A 24,839-nucleotide genomic window follows, 5' to 3' on the forward strand; every position below is an offset into this window, starting at 1 on the left:
AAGTATTGGAGTTTCAGCTTCAGCATCAGTTCTTCCAATGAGTATTCAAGACTGATTTCCTTTAGGATGGGCTGGTTGGATCTCCTTGCAGTCCAAGGGACTCTCAAGGGTCTTCTCAAACACCACAGTTCAAAAATCCAGCTGGAATGTCTGGAAGAAGGACACTCTCCTACAAAACCATAACACCATTAGCACACCTAAGAAAATTAACCTTAATTCAAAATTATCCACCTAACACACATTTAAAGTTCTTGTGTCCTCCCAAATTTTATACTTTTGTTTTCATTCATGATCCAATCACATTTCACACCTGGATTCAGCTCTCTCTCTCATCTCCTTTAATCCACAATAGCCTACCTACCTTTTTAGTTTTGTTTTTCATGATAATGACTTTTTTTTTTTTTTTTTTTTTGAGAATTCAATCTTACTGGTTGGAGACAACAGTGTTTAGTGAAATGGAAACAAGGGTTCCTGATAACTGAGGTGCATGGAAGACTCATCAAAGGCAACCTAAACAATTCAAAATTAACTAAAACTTAAAGAACAACAAAAACTCTGATTTTCCTCACAACTCCTACAATGTTTTTTTTGAAAAAATCAGATTACCTGCCTCATAAACATCGATGTATTGCTGGCACACTAACATGTTTTTTCTACTTTTGGCACAATACAGCATAGCCCAGGAGTGAAAATCAAGACTGAATCTTAAATAAGAGAAGTTTGTCAAGCATGGGCAGGTAATCATTTCAGGAAGAGGAAACACGGTTGAGATGTGAAAGCTCAACCATGAAATTCTGTTATCCTTTTTGTTGTTGTTTTTAATTTAGGTGTATGGAATTCTGTGTTACCTTTACAACTTTCCAGCAAATCTAAATCTGTTGTAAAGTAGAAAGTTTATGAAAGAAAAAAAAAAAAAGACAACTCATCCATGGGAATTTAAGGTAGCTCATAACAGCTGAAAACAGTGTTAAGTCTCAGAGTAATAGGAAGTAAAATTTAAAAAAGGAATGAAATAGGGGCCTTGTATGCATGCTAAGAAATATGGATTTAGAAAACACATTCTTGCCAACTGCACATGAACATTCTCCAAGCTAGATCATGTATTTGGCTGCAAGTCTCAACAAATTCAAAAAGATAGAAACTATATCAAGTATCTTTTCTAAATACAATGTCACAAAACTAGAATCCAGTAACAGGAGAAAAATTGGAAATTCACAAATGCATGAAAAGCATACTCTTGAACAGCAAAAGAACAAAAACAGAAATCAAAAGGAAAATCAGATGAAACATGAAACTGGAAACACAACATACCAAAATTTATGGATGTTGCAAAATAAGAGGGAAGTTTACAGCTATAAATGCCTATATCAAGAAAAAAGAGAGATCTCAAAAAGCCTAACATTACACCTTAAGGAACTAGAAAAACAAAGTAAGCCCAAGGTTAGCAGAAAGCAGGAAAAAATACAGTAGAAATAAATGAAATAAAGAGTAGGACAACAATAAAAAAGATCAATGAAATTAAGTTGGTTTTGGGAAAGATAAACAAAACTGACAAAGCTTTAGCTGGGCTAACCAAGACAAAAAGAGATAGGTCTCAAATAAATAAAGTTAATGAAAGAGGATGTCTACTGAAATACAAAGACTGTATAAGCAATTATCTGCCAACAAATTGGACAACCTGAAAAAATGGATAAATTCCTAGAAACATATGACTTACCAAGATTGAGTCAGGAAGAAATGGAAAAATCTGAACAAATCAATAAAGGATAAAGATTTTGAATCAGTAATCAAAATCTCCCAACAAAGAAAAGCCCAGGATCAGATGGTTTCACTGGTGAATTCTACTAAACAAAGAAGTAATGCCAATCTTTCTCAAACTCTTCCCAAAAATCTGAAGAGGAAACACTCCTAAACTCATGAGGTGAGCATTACCCTGATACCAAAGCCAGATTAGGATACTACAAAAAAACAGCAGGCCAATATCCTTGATGAATATAGACGTAAAGCTTCTTAATAAAATACTAGCAAACCAAATTCAATAGCACATTAAGACTCATACACATGATCAAATGGGATTTATCCCTGGGATACAAAGATGGTTGTTGTTGTGAAAGTCGCTCAGTTGTTTGACTGTTTGCGACCCAGTCCATGGAATTCTCCAGGCCAGAATACTGGAGTGGGTAGCCTTTCCCTTCTCCAGGGGATCTTCCCAACCCAGGGATCAAACCCAGGTCTCCTGCATTGCACGCGGATTCTTTATCAGGTGAGCCACAAGGGAAGCCCAAGAATACTGGAGTGGGTAGCCTATCCCTTCTCCAGTGGATCTTCCCGACCCAAGAACTGAACCAGGGTCTCCTGCATTGCAGGTGGATTCTTTACCAACTGGGCTATCAGGGAAGCCCACAAAGATGGTTCAACACACACAAATCAATAAATGTAATACATTAATAGAATGAAAGATTAAAACTATGGTATTTTCAACTTTACCTTAGGAGAACCCTGAATAGAATTGGGGATGTTGTTGCCTCTATATATTGATACCAATTTCAAAATGCGAGTTTGTGTCAGGGTGTGTATCTGGCCAAATGCTTCAAATCTTATATGAAAAAGTTACAAAAAGTTTAATAAAGAACCAAAGGGAATTACATTTGACTACTTCCTCAGAAACACAAAAGTAATACGAAATACTTATTAAAATGTTGGTTTCTAAGTTTAAAAAAAAAAGAGTCTGGCTTTTTCAAAGACACCATGAGAAGTCATAAGACAATTCCAAGCAGGAGTAATATGGCCAGTTTACATTTTAGAAAGACTGATCTGCCAGTAGCATAGACTACAGGTTAGAGGCATAGTTAAGATGAGAAGAGACCACAGCAACGGTTCAGAGAAGCAGAGGATCATGGAAGACTTCTAGAACTTAAATGGTGGGAAATTACAGAGTTAAGAACTCTTTTGGAAATGGAATTGGGGACCTCAGGCACCTTCGTAACTGCTGATACCCCACTCTGGATATGACTGACTGTCTTCCAGACTGGTTAGTAAGTACCCTCTGATGTCTGTAGTCTGAAAAGAATACAGCCAGGTTCGCGGAAGCTCCCCTGACGCTGCAGACACAAGTAGGAAGATATTTTATAAAATGCTTTACTTATTGAGTAGCCTGGGTGGCAGCCCCACCTCCCCACCTAACATACACACATCCTGTTATATTTCCAAAAGTGAGCACACATGCCAAGTGTCATCCGTCTCTAGCCATCTGACTCATAAAGAGGAGACAGGAGGGGCCCATCACATACACCAAGCTATCGCAATGACACTCCTTCCACTGTTTCTGTTCAGTCTAGAAGACTTGGCCTGAGACAGTTTTAAGATTTTCTGTTATTTGCAATGTATGGAAAAGTAAATTACTGACATTCACAAGGTAATAAACTGACAAGAACAAGACTGCTTTGTTTTCCTTTTTTAATTTAGAATCTTGTTAGCAATACATTACATCCTTGATAGACAAAAACCACCTTTTACACAGTAACTCAAAAACCAACCATTTAAGAAAATAATACAGTAATCAACTGCTACCAGGGAAAAGAGGTCCTCTCATTTGATTCTACTGGCAGGCCCAGGTTTATCTGAACTTTGAGAAACTCTTTGTCCTGAATGGATGATGAAGCATTCAAGTAAAAGGTAAGGAGTTATAAGTGTTGAGTTTCTGAGGATTCTGCCTCAAAAGAAGTTCCTCCAAGGATAGCCACAGTTCTCCAGTTTACTCCAATGTTGCGATGTTTCTGGGACGACCAGCGTAGTTGCCTTTTGAGGAGTTTTCACAATTCATCAACCTGAAGATTCAGGTCTTATAAAACATTCTTTCCACATTAAAAAAGACTTTGTCCCCACAGTTGTTTTTCATCGCTTCTCCAGCTTCTTGTACTTGGCTTCTGCAGTGGGGAGAGGGAGAGGAAGAGTTATATCTTTTAAAATGGGCTCTTATAAAAAAAGAGAGAGAGGGAGAAAGAAAGAAAAAAATAAAAAAGACTTCCCCCGTGGTCCAGTAATTAAGATTTCACCTCCCAATGCAGAGGGCGCAGGCTTGATCCCTGGTCGGGGAACTAAGATCCCACATGCCTGTGCAATGTGGCCAAAAATTAAAACATTAAAAAAACAAAATCAGCTCTTACAAAGATACTCTTTAGTTAGCATTTCCAGGCAAATTTAAAAATGTCTATTACATTTTAAAAAATATCTATTAACTTCAGTCCTTGTAGCTGTCCAAATTGTATCCAAATTACGGGTACACCATAAATGCTAACTATCATTATTAGCTACGACAGATATTTGGATATCTGTCCAAATATAATCAGTGTGCTCAACTTAAGGAGTCAAATATCCATACACATAACCAAGAATCTAAAATGAGTTCCCTACATTCTAGCCCTGTCAACAGCACCTGCTCAGACACTCTACCAGGGTTAAGCAAACGTATTAGCACTGGAGCCACCAGGAGCCTTAGAAAAGCATAGGAAGCACTTGCCCCTCCAGGCTCTGTCCCAGGCACCCTCTGAGAGCCAGACTGAAAACTCAAGTACATTTCTCCTTTTATTTTCTTATTCCTATCCTTCATACACACTAGGAAAACAATTTTGAAAGATATAGGAATTTAAAAGACCATCAAGTAAACCCCTTAATGTTATAGATTCCCCCTTTCTTTAAAACCCTGTACGCATCTGGCACAATGCTTTCTAAAGTTCACAGTCACCATTTAGTAAATTTAATTGTGGACAATGTTAACTACCACCCATGTCAAATCTCAGTCTGCTACAAACCAATCGCTTCAAGTAGTCAACAACTGTCAATGATCAAAAATAACATGTAAATTATATCTAGGGTAAAAACAACGTGTTTTTTTTTTTAACAACTGTGTTATTTTTAACCATGGATATAAGAGCCAGAGTCAGGTAGCAAGGCATCAACACTAGTACCAGTTTCTTCCTTAAAGGAAAAGTAACCCCTTAAGAAAGGCTTGATTGGACTGCCTACTCTATTTCTGAGATGTGCATCTACATTATTAAAGATGCTTCAGCCTGCTGAACCACAATTAAATGCCTGAGCTTTGAAATCAATCATAGTTTGGAATACAGCTCTTCTATATACTAACTTTGTGTCCTTAAGCACTTTCACTGTGCAACTCTGCTGTCCTTAAGCCAGTTATAACTCCTTCAACCACAGCTTCCTCTTCAATAGAATGGGGCTAAAAATCATGTACTTACCTCAGAGATCAAAGGATTAAAAAAAATGATAGGCACAAAATATTAAGAACAGTGCCTGATATGTTATTAAGCACTCAGGAAATGTTATTTTATTACTACTAGTCATAAAAAGTTACTCTCCAGAGGTTTTGTGAAGATTAAAATAGATCACTGTAGGCATACCATAAATGTTAACTATCATATGGTCATACTGGGAGGAGGGTGCTCTTATCAAATCAAAACAAATAAAAATGGTTACCCAGTTTTTTTGAATATGCATCCAACTTGTAGGCTGCCTGCTCAAGAGCTGCTACTTGCTCCTCAATTATGTTGATCTGATCCAGATAAGGCTGCAGTCCAGCATCTTTGAAAACAAAGACAGACCAGGGTTTATACAGCATCAACAAGGAATGTAGAAAAAGGTGGAAAGTAAGCATGCTAGTGTCTGGTCAGCTCTGCCTAAGACAGAGTAGGTGGAGTGACATGATTCTGATCACTGGCAGGGCACATGCCTTAGAAGACAGTAGCTAGCTGATCAGGTATGACTGGTGACCTAAACAAAGTTAAGTCTCTCTCATCTACTAGTTTTCCTCTCTTTGAAATTCCTTGCTCCTCAAGCAATCTTTCCATTACTGACTCAGTTTCTTAGGTACTCCCAGACCAAGAAGGAGAGCCCTATAGACAGGGAACACAAATATAAGTCAACAGGAAAATATATTCTGCCAACTAAAGCAGCATATTATGATTATATATGTTATGGTTTTCTGTTTATAAAGTAGTCCTTTACGGATTTCATTGTTAAGTTAATTCCCTAGAATCTGGCCACCTTTCCTCTGCCCCATTTTTCTGGAAATAAATGGATCAACTCAAGATTCAGAAGCAGAAATAACTGTACCACCAAAGCACAGTAATCCTCAGAGTGGAAAAAATTCACTTTAACTTTGTAATTCACTTTTAGAAAATGAGCTACCTGAGGACAGAGACCATGTTCCCTTCCCTTCTCCACTCCCTCAAGCACAAATGAACATTAAATACAAACAAATATGTTTAATTGTAAAATTATTACTTACACTTCTGGTTTAAGTCCTTTAAGTTTCTACTAATGTTTATAGCAATATCTTTCATTTCAAGATACTTCAGGCTGGTTAGTTTATTCATATTTTCCAGGAGCTTATAGTCTTCACTGGTCGCTTTAAAACAAACACAGAAGATGTGATACCTTTAAGATTTGTGTAGATGACTAGAATGTGGAATTAATGACCAAATGGCAGTTCAAGGCAGGATCTAGGGAATGTCAAAGAAGCAGGCCCCTTCTGATCTATGACATTTATACTCAGCCTATGTACTCTAGGGCTTCCCTGGTGGCTCAGCAGTAAAGAATCTGCCTGCAGTGCAGGAGCTGCAGGAGCCGTGGGTTTGATCCCTGGGTTCGGAAGATCACCTGAAGGAGGGTGTGGCAATTCACTCCAGTATTCTTGCCTGGAGAATCCCATGGACAGAGAAGCCTGGAGGGCTATAGTCCATAGGGTCGCAAAGAGCAGGATATGAGTGAAGCAACTTATGCACACACATATGTATTCTAAATGTCTAAGTAGGAATTCAGGCAACAACTGGCAAACTATTCAAACCAAATAAAATCCAGAAGCTTCAGGATCGTAGTTAGAAAGGTAAAAGATAAACTCATGTACCAGAAAAAGGGAGGTGAAGCAAGCAGTCTTGGTCTCCCTAATGTGACATCATATAACTGGGCAGACTGTACCATAAATACAGATACATATGCTAAGTCACTTCAGTCGTTTCCAACTCTGTGCGACCCCATAGACAGCAGCCCACCAGGCTCCCCCGTCCCTGGGATTCTCCAGGCAAGAACACTGGAGTGGGTTGCCATTTTCTTCTCCAATGCATGAAAGTGAAAAGTGAAAGTGAAGTCGCTCAGTCGTGTCCGACTCTTAGCAACCCCATGGATTACAGCCTAACAGGCCCCTCCGTCCATGGGATTTTCCAAGCAAGAGTACTGGAGTGGGGTGCTATTGCCTTCTCCACAGATACATACAGATGGCTAATAAACATGTGAAAAAGGCTCAACATCGCTCATTACTGCTGCTCCTGCTGCTAAGTCGCTTCAGTCGTTTCCAACTCTGTGGGACCCCATAGACAGCAGCCCACCAGGCTCCCCCATCCCTGGGATTCTCCAGGCAAGAACACTGGAGTGGGTTGCCATTTCCTTCTCCAATGCATGAAAGTGAAAAGTGAAAGTGAAGTCACTCAGTCGTGTCTGACTTTTAACGACCCCATGAACTGCAGCCTACCAGGCTCCTCCGCCCATGGGATTCTCCAGGCAAGAATACTGGAGTGGGGTGCCATTGCCTTCTCCATTGCTCATTACTAGAGAAATGCAAATCACAACTACAGTGAGGTCATCACCTCAACACTGGTCAAAATGGCCATCATCAAAAAAAATCTACAAATGGGGCTCCCTTGGTGATTCAGTGGTAAAGAATCCACCTGCCAATTCAAGAGATAGGGGTTCAACTCCTGATCCAGGAAGATCCTACATGCTGCAGAGCAACTAAGCCCGTGAGCCCCAACTCTGAGCCTGTATTCTGCAACTACTGAAGCCCGAGTGCCCTAGAGCCCATGCTCCACAACAAAGAGAAGCCACTACAGTGAGAAGCCTGTGCACTGCAACCAGAGAGTAGCACCCACTCGCCACAACTCAAGAAAAGCCCGTGCAGCAATGAAGACTCAGCACAGCCAAAGCTAAGTAAATAAATAATTGTTTTAAAACTCTACAAACAATAAATGCTGCAGAGGATGTGGAGAAAAGGGAACCCTCTTGCACTGTTGGTGGGAATGTAACTTGATACTGCCACTATGGAGAACAGTATTGAGAGTCCTTAAAAAACAAAGAATAAAACTACCATATGACCCAGCAGTCCCACTACTGCGCATATACCCTGAGAAAAGCATAATTTGCCCACCTGATGCGAAGAGCTGACTCATTTGAAAAGACCCTGATGCTGGGAAAGACTGAGGACAGGAGGAGAAGGGGACGACAGGATGAGATGGTTGGATGGCATCACCAACTCAATGGACATGGATTTGGGTGGACTCTGGGAGTTGGTGATGGACAGGGAGGCCTGGTGTGCTGCAGTTCATGGGGTCGCAAAGAGTCGGACACGACTGAGCGACTGAACTGAACTGAACTGACCCTAATGTACATTACAACACTATTTACAATAGCCAAGAAATGGAAGCAACTTAGATGTCCACCGACAGATGAAGGGATAAAGAAGTTGTGGTACATATATATATATAATGGAATATTAGTCATAGAAAGGAATGAGCTTGAGTCAGTCCTACTGAGATAGATGAACCTAGAGCCTGCTATATAGAGTGAAGTTAAGTCAGAAAGAGAAAAACAAATAGTGTTTATTAACACATACATATGGAATCTAGGGAGAAGGAAATGGCAACCCACTCCAGCGTTCTTGCCTGGAGAATCCCGGGGATGGGGGAGCCTGGGGGGCTGCTGTCTATAGGGTCGCACAGATTCGGACACAACTGAAGCAACTTAGCATAGCGTGGAATCTAGAAAATTCGTACTGATGAACTTATTTGTAGGCCAGGAATAGAGACATAGAAAACAGACTTGTGGACACACAGGGGAAGGAGAGGGTGGGACAAATTGAGAGAGCAGCACTAAGACATATACATTACCATACGTAAAACAGATAGCTAGTGGGACGTTGCTGTAACACAGGGAACTTCAACCCAGTGCTCTGTGACAACCTGGGGGTGAGGGGAGAGGGGAAGGTTCAAGAGGGATGGAACCTATGAATACTTCGAGCTGATTCACACTGTTGTATGGCAGAAGCTAACACAACATAGTAAAGCAATTACCATCAATTGAAAATAAGGAAAAAAACAGCTTTGCAAATAAATGTAGAAGAGATGGGGAAAAGATATATATATATCAATCAAAATATATATAAAGTCAACTAAGACCTCAACCGGAGAAGGCAATGGCACCCCACTCCAGTACTATTGCCTGGAGAATCCCAGGGACGGAGGAGCCTGGAAGGCTGCAGTCCATGGGGTCACTGAGGGTCAGACACAACTGAGCGACTTCACTTTCACTTTTCACTTTCATGCATTGGAGAAGGAAATGGCAACCCACTCCAGTGCTTGCCTGGAGAATCCCAGGGACGGGGGAGCCTGGTGGGCTGCCTTCCATTGGGTCGCACAGAGTTGGACACGACTGAAGTGACTTAGCAGCAGCAGCAGCAGGACCTCAACACTTCTTAGTAACTCATTTACTACTTGTGATTCTGTATTCCATTTTATGCACTGAGTTTTCCAAACTATTTGCCTGCTTCTCACATCCTTGGTTCCCTTCCCCATCCCTACTCAAAGCAAATGGCCTTTACTCCAACTTTCCCAAAAGTCAAGCCCACTTACATAAACTGCCTCAATCTTTCTGCCTCACTTCTAAACTTCTCTGAACCTTAATATATTTTCAAGAGGCAGAAGTGTTCCTATTCTTGCCAAGACAGCTCCTTCTCCTCCTGTGTACCTGATCCCAATCCTTCTACCTCTTCAGAGCCTCTCTTCAACCATCTCCTTTCCCTTGCCTTTCCAAATTCTCTCTCCATCCTGGCACCTTCCTCTCTATCTATATTCCAGTTTCCTCCAGCCCCAAAGCACTCCCTCTATTCTACACCTACATCATTCGCTCAGTAAAGCAAAGGAGCTTCACTGTTAACCCTTTTGAAAGAGTAACTTACACTCACTGCTTCCTCCTCACCACCACTCTCTGGTATAAACCGTTCCTATCTGGTCTCTGTCCCCAACACCCAGAGAAATCACATGCTCCAAGGTTGTCAGTGCTCTCCTAATTACCAAATCCTTGGCCTTTTCTCAGTTATTATCCTCCTGGGCCTCTCCATAGTATCTGACATTACTGATCTCCCTCTCTCCATGAACTGCTCCTTTCCTTGGCTGCTATAGCATTTTCTAATCTAACTGCTCTTTTTGAGTGTCTATGCCAGATCTCTTCTCATCCAACTCCCTTAACTATCTGGTCTCAGCTCTTCCTCAGCTGTGACTCATGGCTGATGTTTACATAGGTGGCACATTCCTATGGCACTCCCAGAGTTTTTGAGTTTCAAACTCAAAAAAGTATCCGTATAGATAAGAATGACAATCATAGGGAAATTACAATCCACTTTAAATTTTATAATAAATCATTTGTAAATCTAGGTACTTTAAGTACTGTTAATAAAAACGAATTGCCCAATACAGGCATTCCCTGAGATTTCAGTCCAAGTCTTCTTATCTACCTCTAAGGTCTTCCTTGGCAATCTCTTCCTACACATCCTAAACTCACACTACTAGGCAGGTGACTCCCAAATCTGTTTCTCCTGCTCTGATCACTCTGAGCTCTGGACTCACATATTCAAGTCACTTGAATGTCTTGGGAACAGTCACCCGAGTATCCCAGTAATACCTAAAATCAGCAAAGCCCAAGCTGAAAATATTATTTTCACACTAAACATGGTTCCTCTTTCCAACTTGCCTATTTTGGCTGATGGCACCACTGGCTTAAAACCTCAGACATGTCTTTAGCTGCTCCCATCCCTCAATATCCACTTCAACAAGTCTTATAAACTCCACTTCCGTAATGATCTTGGGTCCATGCTCCTCTCTCCACTCCTTTTACCATCACTCAGTCACAGACCATATCTCTTCATCTGAAATATTGTTATTCCATCTCTCCTCCATATCCACACTCTCACTGCTATCAAACTTGTCTCTTTCAAACAACGGTGACACACTCAAATACCCAGGAACCAGCAATATTATGTAAATGAGTGAAGCAAGCCAGGTGTTTGCATATTAAACACAAGATTATTCACTTCTACAAAGAAATACACTCTCATTTCTTGGAATAGTATGATCTTCTTAGTCTTAGTCTACCATTTACTTTATCAATTTTGATAGACATTGGTACAGAAAACTATTTCTGTACCACTACTAAAAAACAATATAAGAAGAGTAATACATGGCAACTGACACTGGGTCTCAGTAAAAGGGAGAAAACAGGGAGTAGTAGGGACAAACTGCACCATGCTGGTCCATTTAAAGGAGACAATGCCCAACTCTAGTCAACTAGAGCCTTGCAAGAATGGGAGCACTGCCAAGTCCTTGGAATTTTTAAAGAAAAGCCAAAATAAATAAATAAATAAATAAACAAAATCTAGATTTTGTTGCTTGGTTTCTCTTGTTCAGAAATAAACAAATAAATAGGCTGTTGGAGACTCACAACCCCTCCTATTCATCAAGCATTTTCTCATACATTCTGGTTCACAAATTTAGCTCACAGCAACTTCCTGGGGAAGTGAAACAATGTAACAGACCCTTATGAAAAGCTACACTTGACCCAGACTTCATTTTTTGGACCTTCCTCCACACGTGGGTCATGCTTCACTTGGAAATACACACTGGACCAAAAAATTAATCATGTCTCAAAGAGTGGGTCATCAAATTCTCAGACCAACCTAATAGACCCCAAATTTTGCTGGTCACTCCCCAGTTCCCTTTAACCTAATAAGTACATCTCTTTAGCCAAACAAACAGCTTGCTTATACTATCTCACTCACTAGTCATTTCCCACTTTTCTGCCAATGAATTCTTATATTCTTTACAACCCCTTTCAAAATACACTTGCCCCAAGAAAGCACTTCTTGATTAATTCTTTTTCGTTTTCTCAGGCTCAGTCTACACTATGGAGACCTGCAGGGTTGTACTAAGTATTCTTACGTGTTTCTGCACCAATTTTTTTTTTTTTTGAAGTACAGTTGATTTACAATGCTGTGTTAATTACTGCTGTACAGCAAAGTGACTCAGCCATACACACACACACACACACACACATTCTTTTTTCCTTACATTCTTTTCCATTATGGTTTATCATAGGACATTAAATACAGTTCTCTGTGCTACATAGTGTGCCCTTGCTGTTCATCCTGTGTTTCTGAAAGTAGTTCCTGAATTTCTCCAGGGAAGGGAGGGACTTCTTTCCTACGCTTTCTTGACCTCCCCAAACTTCCAACAGGCATGTTTTAAGGTTTATGGGGTTAGGGAGGGAGCCGCACACTGACGCTGCTAAAGCACCTCACGGGTTTGCCTGTGCCAAACGCCAAACCACTTCAGCGAGTGGTGCCCGGCACTACCCGCATCCATCCGGACCGCGCCTCACCCGTCAGTTCCCCAGTCAGGTAAGTTGCCATTTTGGAGAACATGTCCCGGCAGAGCTCATTTATGTCAGCCTCAGCAGGCTCCTTTGCTTCCTCAGCAGTCTCCACAGCGACATCATCTGAATCAAAGGAGAACGAGTAAGTGCCCCGCCCTGCCCCGGTCCTAATCCAGACACAGCAGCTTCTCCCCACACCCCTCCACCTGACCTCATTCCATCAAATCGGCTCCATTCTCAAGTGCCGTAATTCCAAGTCCCTCACTTCCTTCCAGCCTCACCCGCCTCTGCCTCAGGCCTCTGCTCCCTTGCACCGGCCTCAGGCCACACTTGACCTCGGGGCCACTCTTTCTCAGTAGCCCTGACAGGACAAACACGCTCACACACAGGCGCGCCCCTCCGATCTGCCCGCTCCCGCCAGGTGAGCCCCGGCATCTCGGGGCCGTACCCGGAGACTCAGGCCTCCCCACCGGACACTTCATCCCCGTCCACTCCGCATACCTCGAACTGGCTCCTCGCGGTGGATCGCGGGGACACCCTCGGCCGCCGCCGCCGCCGCCGCCGCCGCCATGCCCTGCCCCGCGCTGCTTCCGGTTGTGAGGTGCTGCGCATGCGCGCTGGGCGTGCCCCGCCCTCCCCGCCCTGGGTTCAATGCCCTGTGATTCTGCGCTTGTGGGCTAAGTTATGTCTCAAGTAAAGAATAATAACCAAGCGTAAGCACTAAGCCAAATTTAAAGCCAAAATAGTCTTCGTGAGTGAACGCGCTGCCAAGGGTCCGACATCTGGAACGAAGGATGCACTCAATCCCGCGGCCACTCCCTGGAAGTATCGTTAGCCTAGTAACAGACCCACGACCTCTTGGATGGGTCGAGCCCAGTGTAGCCTGCTGACTATAAAGTGGTAAAGAGACAAGTTAGCCCCTCCTCAGAGAATCCTCACTCTGGCCGGTATTAGTCGCTGAAGGACTGCTCAGGAAATCCATGCTTTTGAAGCTAGTCTCATCCAGGCTCTGGGAAACCTTCAGGCCGTTACACCTGAGCCAAAACACTCTCTCTTCCGCTTCCCTGATAGTTCAGTTGGTAAAGAATCCGCCTGCAATGCAGGAGACCCCAGTTCGTATTCCTGGATCGGGAAGTTCCCCTGGAGAAGGGATAGGCTACCCACTCCAGTATTCTTGGGCTTCCCTTGTGGCTCAGCCGGTTAAGAATCCACCCGCAATGCGGGAGACCTGATTTTGATCCCTGGGTTGGGAAGATCCCCTGGAGAAGGGAAAGGCTACCCACCCCAGTGTTCAGGCCTGGAGACTTCCATGGACTGTATAGTCCTTGGGGTCGCAGAGAGTCGGACAGTACTGAGTGACTTTCACTTCACTTCCGATGTCCTAGATTAAGGTCAACTCACTGGGCGTTTTTTTTTTTCAAACAGCAGACTGGCACCTGTTTCTCTTCCGTTGCTATAACCTTTCTTGAAGAAAGCTTAGATCATATTTTTTTTTCCTGGTCACACCACCTGGCATGTGGGATCTTAGTTACCCCAACCCTGTAGGGGATGGAACCCATGTGTCCACATTGGGAGTACAGAGTCTTAACCACCAGGGAAGTCCAGTTATAAATTTTCAGAACTGAGGATACAGTCTGGTGTTCTTAATTGATTCAGCTGTTTCAAATACAAATAGAATGTATTTGATGGGATGGAAGAACAGGGATGGGTGAAGGGAATGGATGAAAAAAGAAAGTGGGGAGCAGTGGAATGTGCAAAATGAGGGAGGAATAAAGATCACAAGGGAAGAGAGAGGGGATATAGCAGGTGTCAAGATGCAGGCCTATACTCTCGAAATCTTGGTGTAGGAGCTTTTTTGTCTTATCTCTGGTTATTCTCCATCTACACTCTCACTGCCCACACCCAACAGTGTGCTCGTGCACACACACACAAACACACACACACCCCTTCTAAGGACCAGAACACCCTAGATTACCACCTCCACCTCCTCCAATAGGACAATCATCAGATCAGATCAGATCAGTCGCTCAGTCGTGTCCGACTCTTTGCGACCCTATGAATCGCAGCACGCCAGGCCTCCCTGTCCATCACCAACTCCTGGAGTTCACTCAGACTCACGTCCATCAAATCAGTGATGCCATCCAGCCATCTCATCCTCTGTCGTCCCCTTCTCCTCTTGCCCCCAATCCCTCCCAGCATCAGAGTCTTTTCCAACGAGTCAACTCTTCGCATGAGGTGGCCAAAGTACTGGAGTTTCAGCTTTAGCATCATTCCTTCCAAAGTGTCCACCATTTCAAACCATTCCTATGAGTCAGAAGTTTTTCCTTCAGGACTCCTGGGGAAGCCCAGCTTCTTCACACTGTCACTGCCCCAGCTCTACACTTCCCAGGAGGGGTGAGCTTTCTCCAGCCCTAGTATTAATACAAGGATGGGTCACAGTTCCAGCTCCTCTTCTTTCTCCTGCCATCCCCAAAGCAAGTGCAAAGTCCTGGTTTTCCTAAGGATTTTATTTTATTGATAATCACCAGGCAAACCCACAATGTCCTGTGGAAGGAGAGAATCAGAGTCCCCCACATTTTATCCAAAGATCCTAGAATCCGGAGGTCGTTTCTTGGCCAGCTTCTCCTCAGGCTTCAGCTTTGTTCTGGTTTACACCCCCCTCCCTGTTCAGGGGCACGTCTGGAGGCAGACTTGCCCCTGAGCCTTCCTGGACTTTGCTGGGGAAGGTTGAGGGAGGTCACCAATCCAACTCCTCTACAACACTGTACTCTCCCCACGCAAGAAAGTGTCCCCTCCTCTCTGGCTTCCCCTTCTCTTTCACATGGAATCCCAATGGGGAAGAAGTGAACCCCATGGTTGCCAGCAGTTGTCCTCAAGACACACAGAGGAAAAGTTTCACTGGCAAGTAAGAAGACATCTAGATATTGCTGTTCTCTCAGCTTCTACTTTTTTCACAAATCATGGCTATCCAGATGCTCAGGAAAGTTATTACCCTTCTTTATTGTTTTTGACTTAAAAAAAAAAATTATCACAGCAGAATTCAGAGCCCACGGGGGGTGAGAGGCCCAGCAGGAAATATTTCATAGAGCTATACAGCTACACACAGAAACCTTGGCTCAAAAGGCCAGGCACAGGGTGGGGTTTGGCAGCAGCAGTGGTACCACCCACTGCCCTAGAAGTGGAGGGCGTGTGCTGGGGGAGCTTCTGGGGAGGCGGTGACAGAGGAACCTGCTGTCTGAAGCTTTAGGACCCCTCCCCTACTACTCTCCTGCCTGCCCTAGAGTCCCCAGGGGGCTGGAGTCACAGCTGGGGCTGCCTGCAGGTGCTCCCAAATGCCTTGTTCCCCCTGTTGGAAGAAAAAAAGGACAGGTCACTTGGAGGAGGAGTTTGTGTCCCACTTTCCTTTTACCTGGATCTGTTTCTCCAACCCCAGACCCTCTCCTGGAGGCTAAGGTCGCCCTCAGGCCAGAGAAACAACTTCAGTTCTTCTTTCCACCCCCTGATCTCCACTGACAGACTGACTACCGGGAACATGTTGCCCCAGGAGACTGAAATGCTGATCTTTCAAAAATGTTTTGCCTCCATCCACTGAGTAGAAAAGATGGTAGAGATCAGCTGTGGGGAGCCAGGAAGAGCCAGGTGAAGGACCACTCACTGCGCCTGGAAGAGGAGCCAGCCACCCCTTCCTCTCCACCATCGTCAGCTTTGACCTCATGGCATCAACCTGGGTCATGACTCCTTCCAGGACAGTCTCCAGCTGCAAAACTCTCCTTGTGAGCCTGTGCAGGATTTGAGAGAGACCAAAGGAGCAGAAATGTGTGTCTGGAGAGCTGGGTGATTCCAGGGGAAGGGGGTACAGAACAGGGGATGCCCGGATGGGAGCAAAGAACATAAGGCCCAGTGGTGCTGGGAGAATTAAAGGGGGACAGGGGTTTTCCCTGGGGTAGGATAGGGAGTTAGAAGGTTGTGGAAAGAAGCTCAAGGTAGAATGACATAAACACAGTCAGCCCTGGGCCCCCTGGCTGCACGTACGTGTAGAATTCTTCTCCCGAAACCCAGCCACCTGTTTTGGCAGCCTGCTTTGGACTCGACTCGCCTGGTGGGCTCCTCACAATGGACCAGCCCAAGTTCTCAATCTCAGCATGGACAGCCACCTGATCAGGAAGTCAGAGGTCAGGGAGAAGATGACTCTGGGAAGTCATCAGCTCCTGCTCCATCACTTGCTCTAATGGGCTCTCAGGACCAGGCCTTGGGCTATAGTTATTGCTATTCCCTTTTCCCCTCAAACTCTAGAGACAACAGAATCAGAGTGGTGGTGCTGGACACAAAGCTGGCCTAACCTCTGGGAGAGAATCACCTCCCCAAGAAACAAAACACAAGCTCTTTGAAGCACTGATGAATGGGGCACTCACTAGAAGCCAACTCTGTTGAGGGAGAGGAGGGACAGTGTCCTGGCACTGCTCCTTTAGCCCTTGGCTTTTTGGTCTATGCAGGCTAGGGATGAAGAGGCATAGGAGGGGCAGCTAAGGGTCAGAGTTTGAGAACTCCAAGGAGAGGGCAAGAGCTCTGAAGGAATTGTCAGAGATTCCTCGGCAATTGGTCCTTTTCTCCCTGAGGCTGTGTTTTAGAGCAATGATGATCAACCTTGGCTATGCACTGGAGTCACCTGGGGAGCTTTAAAAACGACTGATGAGGGCGGGAACAGTCGATGAGGAGAGAGCCGGCCGGCGATGTGGGTACGAGAACCCGGCGGCGTGGGATCCGGCGGGATGTGGCGGGAGCCTAGAAGAAGCCACGTCCCACGACTCTGAGGCGACTCTCTTGTGACTGCCACGGGTCCCAAGTGCCAAAGAGATGGATGAAACTCTTGCCGAGTTTTTCAGGAGGACCATCTTGAAAATCCCAATGACTGAAATGATGACAATCCTAAAAACCTGGAATTTTTTGTCTGAAAATCAACTGCAGACCGTAAACTTTCGGCAGAGAAAGGAATCTATTGTTCAGGACTTGGTTCTGCTTTGTGAGGAGAACCGTGCGAGTCTCAATGACGCAGCCCATTTAGACATCATTTATACTCAGTTTCATCGGCACCAGAAAATTTGGGATGTTTTTCAGATGAGTAAAGCACCAGGTGACGACATTGATCTTTTTGATATGGAACAATTCAAAAGTTCATTCAAGAAAATTCTTCAGAGAGCATTAAAAAATGTGACAGTCAGCTTCAGAGACGCCGAGGAGAACTCGGTATGGATTCGAATTGCCTGGGGAACACAGTATAAAAAGCCAAACCAGTACAAACCTGCTTACGTGGTATACTATTCCCAAACTCCATATGCCTTCACTTCGTCCTCCCGACTGAAGAGCAATCTACCCCTTCTGGGTCAGGCACTGACAGTTGCTAGCAAACACCATCAGATTGTGAAAATGGACCTCAGAAGCCGATATCTGGACTCTCTTAAGGCTATTGTTTTTAAACAGTATAATCAGAGCTTTGAAACTCACAACTGTACTACATCTCTACAAGAAGGAAGCCTTGGGCTAGATATAAATATGGATTCAAGGATCATTCATGAAAACAAAGTTGAAAAAGAAAGAGTGCAGAGAGTGACTCAAGAAATTTTTGGAGACTATCCTCAACCAAGACTAGAATTTGCACAATATAAGCTTGAAACGAAATTCAAAAGTGACTTAAACGGGGGCATCCTGGCTGAGAGAGAAGAGCCCCTCCGGTGCCTGGTAAAGTTCTCTAGCCCGCATCTTCTGGAAGCGCTGAAATCCCTGGCCCCAGCCGGTATTGCAGATGCACCACTTTCTCCACTGCTCACTTGCATACCCAATAAGGGAAAGAATTATTTTAAAATTAGGGATAAATAAGCTATATGTGGTTTTTGTTAAGTACAGCATCCTTGACTGTATTGCATATGAATTTTAGTTAATGACTAGCTGGAGAGCTTCTATCTACAAAACCTGTTTTAGAAATTCATCCTTGATATTGAAGATTTGGAAATGTTCAATGTAATTCTTGGGACTGATTCTTTCCTCCTGCCGCAAAGCATAGCAGTTGCGGGACTAAGATGTGACAGGATGTCTTTTCTTTCACTCCTGTCTCTCCTCAATCCCAGAGAGGTCTGGTTCCATTGGGATTTTCTCTTAAGACTTGGATCACAGAAAGAAGCACCAAGAAACTACACCGAACTCAAAATTTTCTAAGAGAAGCATAAAATTGGTCCATTCAAAGGGCACATTTGGGCCCATTAAGTTATTATTGCAAGAGGTAGCCTACTAGGTGATTCAGTTATACAAAATAATGATTTCATTGTAAATATGATATTTCTCATAATCTATTTTATCACACATATGGCATTCAAACTGACTGGTAATATACCAATTTGTAAATAAAGATATTTAAAAACTGGAAAAAAAAAAAAAAAAAACGACTGATGAGGCTTCCCTGATGGTTCAGTGGTAAAGAATCCATCTGCCAATGCAGGAGACGTGGATCCAGTCCCTGACAGGGGAAGATCCCACTATGCCATGGACCAGCGAAGCCCATGCACCACAGCTACTGAGCCTGTGCTCTAGAGCCCGGGAGCCGCAACTACTGAGCCCACATACGACAGCTACTGAGGCTCACATGTCCTAGAGCCCATACTCTACAATAAGAGAAGCCACCGCAATGAGAAGCCTGCACACCACAACTAGAGAAAGCCCGCAACAGAGATCCAGTACAGCCATGAATAAATAAATTGATTAATTAAAAAAAAAAAACAGCCAGTGTCCAATTCTGGCAGAACCACATCGAAAACAAATGATGGCTGACCCCCACTGACTCCCCCAGAGATTCTGATCTGGAGTGTGTGGCCTGAGCATGAGGATGTTTTAAAACTCTCCAGGGGGTTCTACCACACAGCAGTTTGAGAACCACTATTCTAGAGAGGTCTTTCCCGCCCATCCATTGGAGGATTTCCAAGTTGGTTAGTGTTCGGGGTGTGCTGCAGGAAGAGGAGGATGAGCAGTTTCCTTGTAGCCTCTCCACCAGCTGCCTGGGCTCACCCTCTCCCCCTCCAGCTTCTGCTGCGTCTCCTTCTGCTCCTTCTCGTCTAGGACGCCGTTCCCATCTTGGTCAAACCTGGTGAAGGCAGCCGTGAGCTTGGTCGTCTCATGCTCTGTGTGCTCCAGCCTGAAGAGAACAGGGGGATGAAATGACCTCTGACCTGCCATGGCTGTGAGCTCTCCATTATGGACTCCTCACTCTTTTTTTTTGCTAGACTCTGGCAAGAGTCTTGCTCTCTAGAGACAAAGGGGGCCACATGAGAAAGCCAGGATGTCAAGGTCTAGTGGTTTGAAACCCCTCACACAATCCCTTGAATCTATTTCTTCCTTCCCTGACTCCTGCTGACTAGGTTCAGGCCCTCAGGATCTCCTAAAAGAATTACTGCAAAATCTCTTTGCCTCCAAATAACCCACCCTCTACCTGCTCCCTACCCACTGCCCTGTGGCCTTCCCTTCATTACCTACCCCTGAAATCCATTCTTCATAATGCAACTAGAGTTACATTATTCTAAAGTACAAGCCTATTGAATTTCCTGGCGGTCCAGTGGTTAGGACTTGCACTTTCACTGCCAAGGGCCCAGGTTTGATCCCTGGTCAGGGAACTAAAATCCCGAAAGCTGCACTGCATGCCCCTCCCTTGCTGCTGCTGCTGCTAAGTCGCTTCAGTCGTGTCCGACTCTGTGGGACCCCATAGACGGCAGCCCACCAGGCTCCCCCGTCCCTGGGATTCTCCAGGCAAGAACACTGGAGTGGGTTGCCATTTCCTTCTCCAATGCATGAAAGTGAAAAGTGAAAGTGAAGTTGCTCAGTCGTGTCTGACTCAGCGACCCCATGGACTACAGCCCACCAGGCTCCTCCGTCCATGGGATTTTCCAGGCAAGAGTATTGGAGTGGGGTGCCATTGCCTTCTCCGGCCCCTCCCCTACCCCCACCCAAAAAAAAGAGTACAAGACTAACTATACTCCTTCCCTGCTTAAAACCTCTCCTGGGCACCGTATTCTTTGGATAGAGAAGTGGTGTTCAGGGCTTTTCCCAATGTGGCCTTAGCCCATTTCTCCGCCTCGTCTGCGTTGCCCAACCTTTCATTTACTGCCTTACAATGCTCAGTTACTTATTAGTCCTGTGCATGTGGCTCAGTTTCAGACCTCTTTGCCTTTGTATGTGCTTTTATACCTCCATGCTCCCTTGCTTTTAGTTATTTCTGTTGTGGAACAGAATCACTGTTCTGTGATTTCTGTTTATTTGCTTATATGTCTGTGAATTCCTGAAAGACAAAGATTATCTCATTTAATTATATGCCTGGCCCACAGCTGGTACTCACAATATATCTGATCAATGTTTATTAATATGTTTAACTGAGAAGCAGGGAGAGGATGGCTAAGGAAATAATCCTGTGTTTGTGAGGGAGCATAGAATTAAGCTCAGAGTTTTGTGGGAGTGAGGCATGTATACAATGATTAGGGAATCATGGTATTACACTAGTGCTAAGGGTTGTTCAACAAGGTCCAGAATAGAACAATCAGAGTCCTTTAAACCAGGGGCACAGTTCTGAAGGTCAGGATAAGAGACCTATAAACCAAGGTTGCTGCTGCTGCTGCTGCTAAGTCACTTCAGTCGTGTCTGACTCTGTGCGACCCCATAAACGGCAGTCCACCAGGCTCCTCCGTCCCTGGGATTCTCCAGGCAAGAACACTGGAGTGGGTTGCCATTTCCTTCTCCAATGCATGAAGGTGAAAAGTGAAAGGGAAGTCGCTCAGTCGTGTCTGACTCTTCGAGACCCCATGGACTGCAGCCCACCAGGCTCCTCCATCCATGGGATTTTCCAGGCAAGAGTACTGGAGTGGGGTGCCATGCCTTCTCCGATAAGCCAAGGTTAAAGGCCTGTAAAACAAGGTCAGAGGCCCATGGGCCAAGATTGGAGGGTTATAGGCAAAGGGCATGTGCTTGAGGGTCAAGGACTTATAGATCAATGTCAGAGAAGGTTGGATCTCTGCTTGCTCACTCCCTCAAGGTGTTGGTGAAGTCCTCGAACTGGATCTCCTGCTCCCCAGCCTGCAGGACCTTCTGCACATCTGAAACCTGCTCCTTCCTCAGATGCAGCCTCCGTAGGGTCTTGTTGTAGCCCTGGACAGGGAAAAGAAACAGGCCTGGTTCCCGCCTGCAACCTCCTCCTCATCTCTTGTCCCCACCTGCACTCACAGGGTGACAGGATCCCAGGGATAAGCTGAAGGCACACGAGAGCACAGGCCCCTAACCCATCAGGCGCAGACCAGGACACAGAGCCTTGACCTGGGCCCTGATGTACATGTGCGGCTCAAGGAGACTGAGTAGTCACCTGTCTCAGGAGGTCTGAAAGCTGTAGCTCATCCTTTTGTCCAGCCAGCTCCTCCTTGACCTCTGAATATGTGTCATTGATGATGGCCAGGAACATGTTCTGGAGGAGAAAGCAGGGACCAGAGTCCTCACTTCCAGATCCACTGACAGCATCAAGCCCACGGACCCTATGAACGTCCCAACATGTGTTCCAAAAAGGCCAATACCTCCAGCGCCATCTCTGCAGCCCACTGATCCCCACATCTCAGGGTCCCCAGAGCCCAGGCTTTCAGCACAGTTCTGTTGTGGGGGTGGGAGTGGGGGTCATGCCCCTTCATCAACCTGATGTCCTCCCTTCCTGCTGCAGTAATCCGGCCACAAAGATACCCCAACATACGCCACAGGCCCCCTTCATGGAAGGGTCTGCTTGTCACTGAAGCCAGAAACTTTCCAAGGTGAGAGTAAAATTGTGCTCTCTTCACCGTCTATCCCCAAATCCATATCTGTATCCCTGTCCACCAATCAAATAAAGAAACCTGCTGGCTTTTCTAACAAAAATCAAACACAGATCTTTCATGGTTGGCAGGGAGAGAGAGCAAATACCAAACAATGGTAGTAGAAAGAGCCAGAGAGCCCCAGGGGAAAGGGGGTCTTAGAAAATAGGCAGAAAAGCTTCCAAGGGCAGGCCCTTCTCCCCATGAAGTAGCCTTCCTTCTCTTTCCATCCTTGGAGGACAGGGGTTTGATTTTAGGGAGGGAGCCTGCAGATTCCTTTATACTCTGCAAACTGCCTAACTGTGCTGACCACACACTGGCCAACCTTCAGAAAATACAGAGGTTCTCCTCGCCCCCCACCTCTCCATCCTTGGTTTGAGAAACCCTCCGTAATTATTAGTGTAGAACATGGGTGGAGTGGGGGACAAAACCCCACCTTGCAGGCCATTCACATCTCCACTCCTCATGTTCCCAAATCCCCATCCCTCAGTGGGACCCTCACCAGGAGCACGAAGAAGACGAAGAAGACGTAGGTGACAAAGTAAACAGGTCCCAGGATGCGGTTGGCGTTGTCAATAGCATTGTAGTCAAAGTCCCCAAGGATGATCCGGAACTGAGTGAAGCTGAGACACCATGGCCTGGGCTTCACCCTGAGCCCAACCATAACCTTGACGCCATCCCACTTCCCTCCCTACTGCTCTGCAGTGAACTCAGACCCCTGACCCAATCTGATGCAGACAGAACAAGGTCAGAGATGCTGAGCACACACACTAGGGCTTCTGGGGACTCATCCAGATGCTTTAAGCACAGAGACACCCACATCCACATCCACCCAAATTCCCCAAGGATACACACACCCCTAGAGCCAGAGGGTGAGGGGCCAGGGAGGAGTGGAGGGGGAAGGACACACACATGCACTTGACGAAAGTGCTGAAGTTTTCCACTTGGGTCCCGAAAAGCAGGTAGCCCAGCTGGGCATAGGCGAAAAACACAAGGAAGAACATGACGGCAAAGCCCAAGATGTCCTTGGCACAGCGGGCCAGCGTGGAGGAGAGCTGGGTCATGGTCTTGTTGAAGCTGATGTACTTGAATATCTGAAAGGGCCATATTGAACCAAGTAATTAGGGAAGAAAGAGGAAAGCCTGAAACAGTCCACTCCGGGGGCCTAGGGAGGCCACAGGAGTTGCCAAAACCAGACAAGGAAAATGAGACAAGTCCTAGGGAAGGGAGAATGCGTGCCCTGAGGTGCTGCTGAGGGTGCGGAGCCCCAAGGTACCTTGATCCAGGCAAAGAAGAGGTTGACGGCGTTCATGTTGTTGTACTGTGTCTGCCAGAAGGCGAGGAACTCAAAGTCAGCATACATGTTTGGCTGCTGTAAAAGCTTCCCCATCAGCCGATTCACCTCGAGGGTTCGGAATATGTGGAAGCCCACAGCCATAATGGAGAGCTGTCACAACGAGAGTTGGGGAGTGTCAGAGAGTCAAGAGAATCTCAAGGGAAGTTCAACCATGAAGTCCCAGGGGAGACCTGGGGTGGGTAAGACAGGTAGGTAGAAAAACACCTCTCTCCCTGCTGAGTGGTTGACTATCTTAGGTTCAAGTGGAACTGGATAGGATGATTGGGGGAACAGCTTAAAGTCCAAGAGAAGGCTGTGAGGCCAGTGGTAAATATGTAGATTGTAAAGGACCATGGAGAGATGGAGCCAAGCAATTTTATTTCCCCCACCTCTTTCCAGCCTTGGTTGGACATGCATGTGTCCTGTTAATAGGAAGGAGACGAAGATGAAGAGGCAGAAAATTTTAATAGAAGAGAAAAGGCAGGAGTTTCAAGGGGACAGGTCATGAGGGGGAAAGACAGAAGAGGAACATAACGTCAGGTACAAAAAAGAAGCAGGGCCTGGATCACAGGCCGGAGGGAGAGGAAACATGGAGATAGGATTCTTCCAGGGCCGAGCCTGGGGCACATCAGCCTCTGGATTAGGGAGCTGTTACACAGTGATTTGACCAGAAGTCCCAAGGACTTGGGATGTCAGAAGGAAGAACTGGGAGCCCCTCTCAGGGTAGACCTCCCTGCACCACCCCAGGTGTCCCAAGTCTAGGACATCTGTCCCTCACCAAGATGACCACCAGGTCCAGAATGTTCCAGATGCTGCTGAGGTAACGAAGCCTGTGGATGCGGAGCTCTAGGATCTCCTCCACTACGTAGTAGAAGATGAAGATGCAGAAGGCAATCTCACAGCCAACGATAAAGAAGTCCCAGTTGCTGACATAGCGGATCAGCTTAACCGTGCGGATTTGCCAGGATGGGATGGCACCTCCTGTAGCTGGAAACTCCACCACCAGTCTGTGGGAGGAGTGGGGTGTCTGGTGGGGCCTGTGCTGGGACAGTTCCTCCCATCCTCTCCCCTCCCCCACCACAGGGAACACATTTAAGGAAGGGTCTCCAGCAGAGGAGAGGTGAACCAGGAACCATGGGTGACAGAGGGAAGGC

General features: G+C 45.5%; 2 protein-coding genes and 1 pseudogene across 5 annotated transcripts in view; 1 reads left to right on the forward strand and 2 right to left on the reverse strand.

The window, feature by feature from the left end:
• Positions 1-3,442: 3,442 nt before the first annotated feature.
• BLOC1S2 (biogenesis of lysosomal organelles complex 1 subunit 2) lies at positions 3,443-13,092 on the reverse strand. The gene is made up of 5 exons (XM_019953158.2): positions 12,991-13,092; positions 12,496-12,612; positions 6,305-6,424; positions 5,494-5,598; positions 3,443-3,926 (listed from the first exon to the last, which is right to left on the reverse strand). The coding sequence occupies exons 1-5, from the start codon at positions 13,058-13,060 to the stop codon at positions 3,895-3,897; spliced, it is 444 nt and encodes a 147-aa protein (XP_019808717.2). The 5' UTR covers positions 13,061-13,092; the 3' UTR covers positions 3,443-3,894.
• Positions 13,093-15,017: 1,925 nt separating this feature from the next.
• The window catches only part of PKD2L1 (polycystin 2 like 1, transient receptor potential cation channel), a 77,211-nt gene continuing 67,389 nt past the window's right edge, over positions 15,018-24,839 (reverse strand). For all 4 annotated transcript variants that reach the window (XM_070780653.1, XM_070780650.1, XM_070780651.1 and 1 more), the window contains 10 exons: positions 24,464-24,692; positions 23,626-23,796; positions 23,262-23,443; positions 22,852-22,972; positions 21,878-21,976; positions 21,545-21,666; positions 19,543-19,669; positions 16,522-16,643; positions 16,145-16,268; positions 15,018-15,835 (listed from right to left, as the gene is read on the reverse strand). In XM_070780653.1, the coding sequence (XP_070636754.1) occupies positions 15,767-15,835; positions 16,145-16,268; positions 16,522-16,643; positions 19,543-19,669; positions 21,545-21,666; positions 21,878-21,976; positions 22,852-22,972; positions 23,262-23,443; positions 23,626-23,796; positions 24,464-24,692 (1,366 nt within the window). In that variant the 3' untranslated portion in view covers positions 15,018-15,766. The remainder of the gene's footprint in view (positions 15,836-16,144; positions 16,269-16,521; positions 16,644-19,542; positions 19,670-21,544; positions 21,667-21,877; positions 21,977-22,851; positions 22,973-23,261; positions 23,444-23,625; positions 23,797-24,463; positions 24,693-24,839) is intronic.
• LOC109553236 (centromere protein N pseudogene) lies at positions 17,167-18,926 on the forward strand (annotated as a pseudogene).

Source organism: Bos indicus, chromosome 26 (genome assembly GCF_029378745.1).
Source record: "Bos indicus isolate NIAB-ARS_2022 breed Sahiwal x Tharparkar chromosome 26, NIAB-ARS_B.indTharparkar_mat_pri_1.0, whole genome shotgun sequence".
Taxonomy (NCBI): domain Eukaryota; kingdom Metazoa; phylum Chordata; class Mammalia; order Artiodactyla; family Bovidae; genus Bos; species Bos indicus.

What these genes read in the sequence shown, in the direction of transcription:
- BLOC1S2 (XM_019953158.2), bottom strand. Translation starts at nt 13,060, where the DNA reads ATGGCGGCGGCGGCGGCGGCGGCGGCGGCCGAGGGTGTCCCCGCGATC. An exon ending in CCTGACTGGGGAACTGACGG is followed by an intron (nt 6,425 to 12,495) that starts GTGAGGCGCGGT and finishes TTTGTTTTAAAG; the next exon opens with CGACCAGTGAAGACTATAAG. An exon ending in AAAGGACTTAAACCAGAAGT is followed by an intron (nt 5,599 to 6,304) that starts GTAAGTAATAAT and finishes TTGTTTTCAAAG; the next exon opens with ATGCTGGACTGCAGCCTTAT.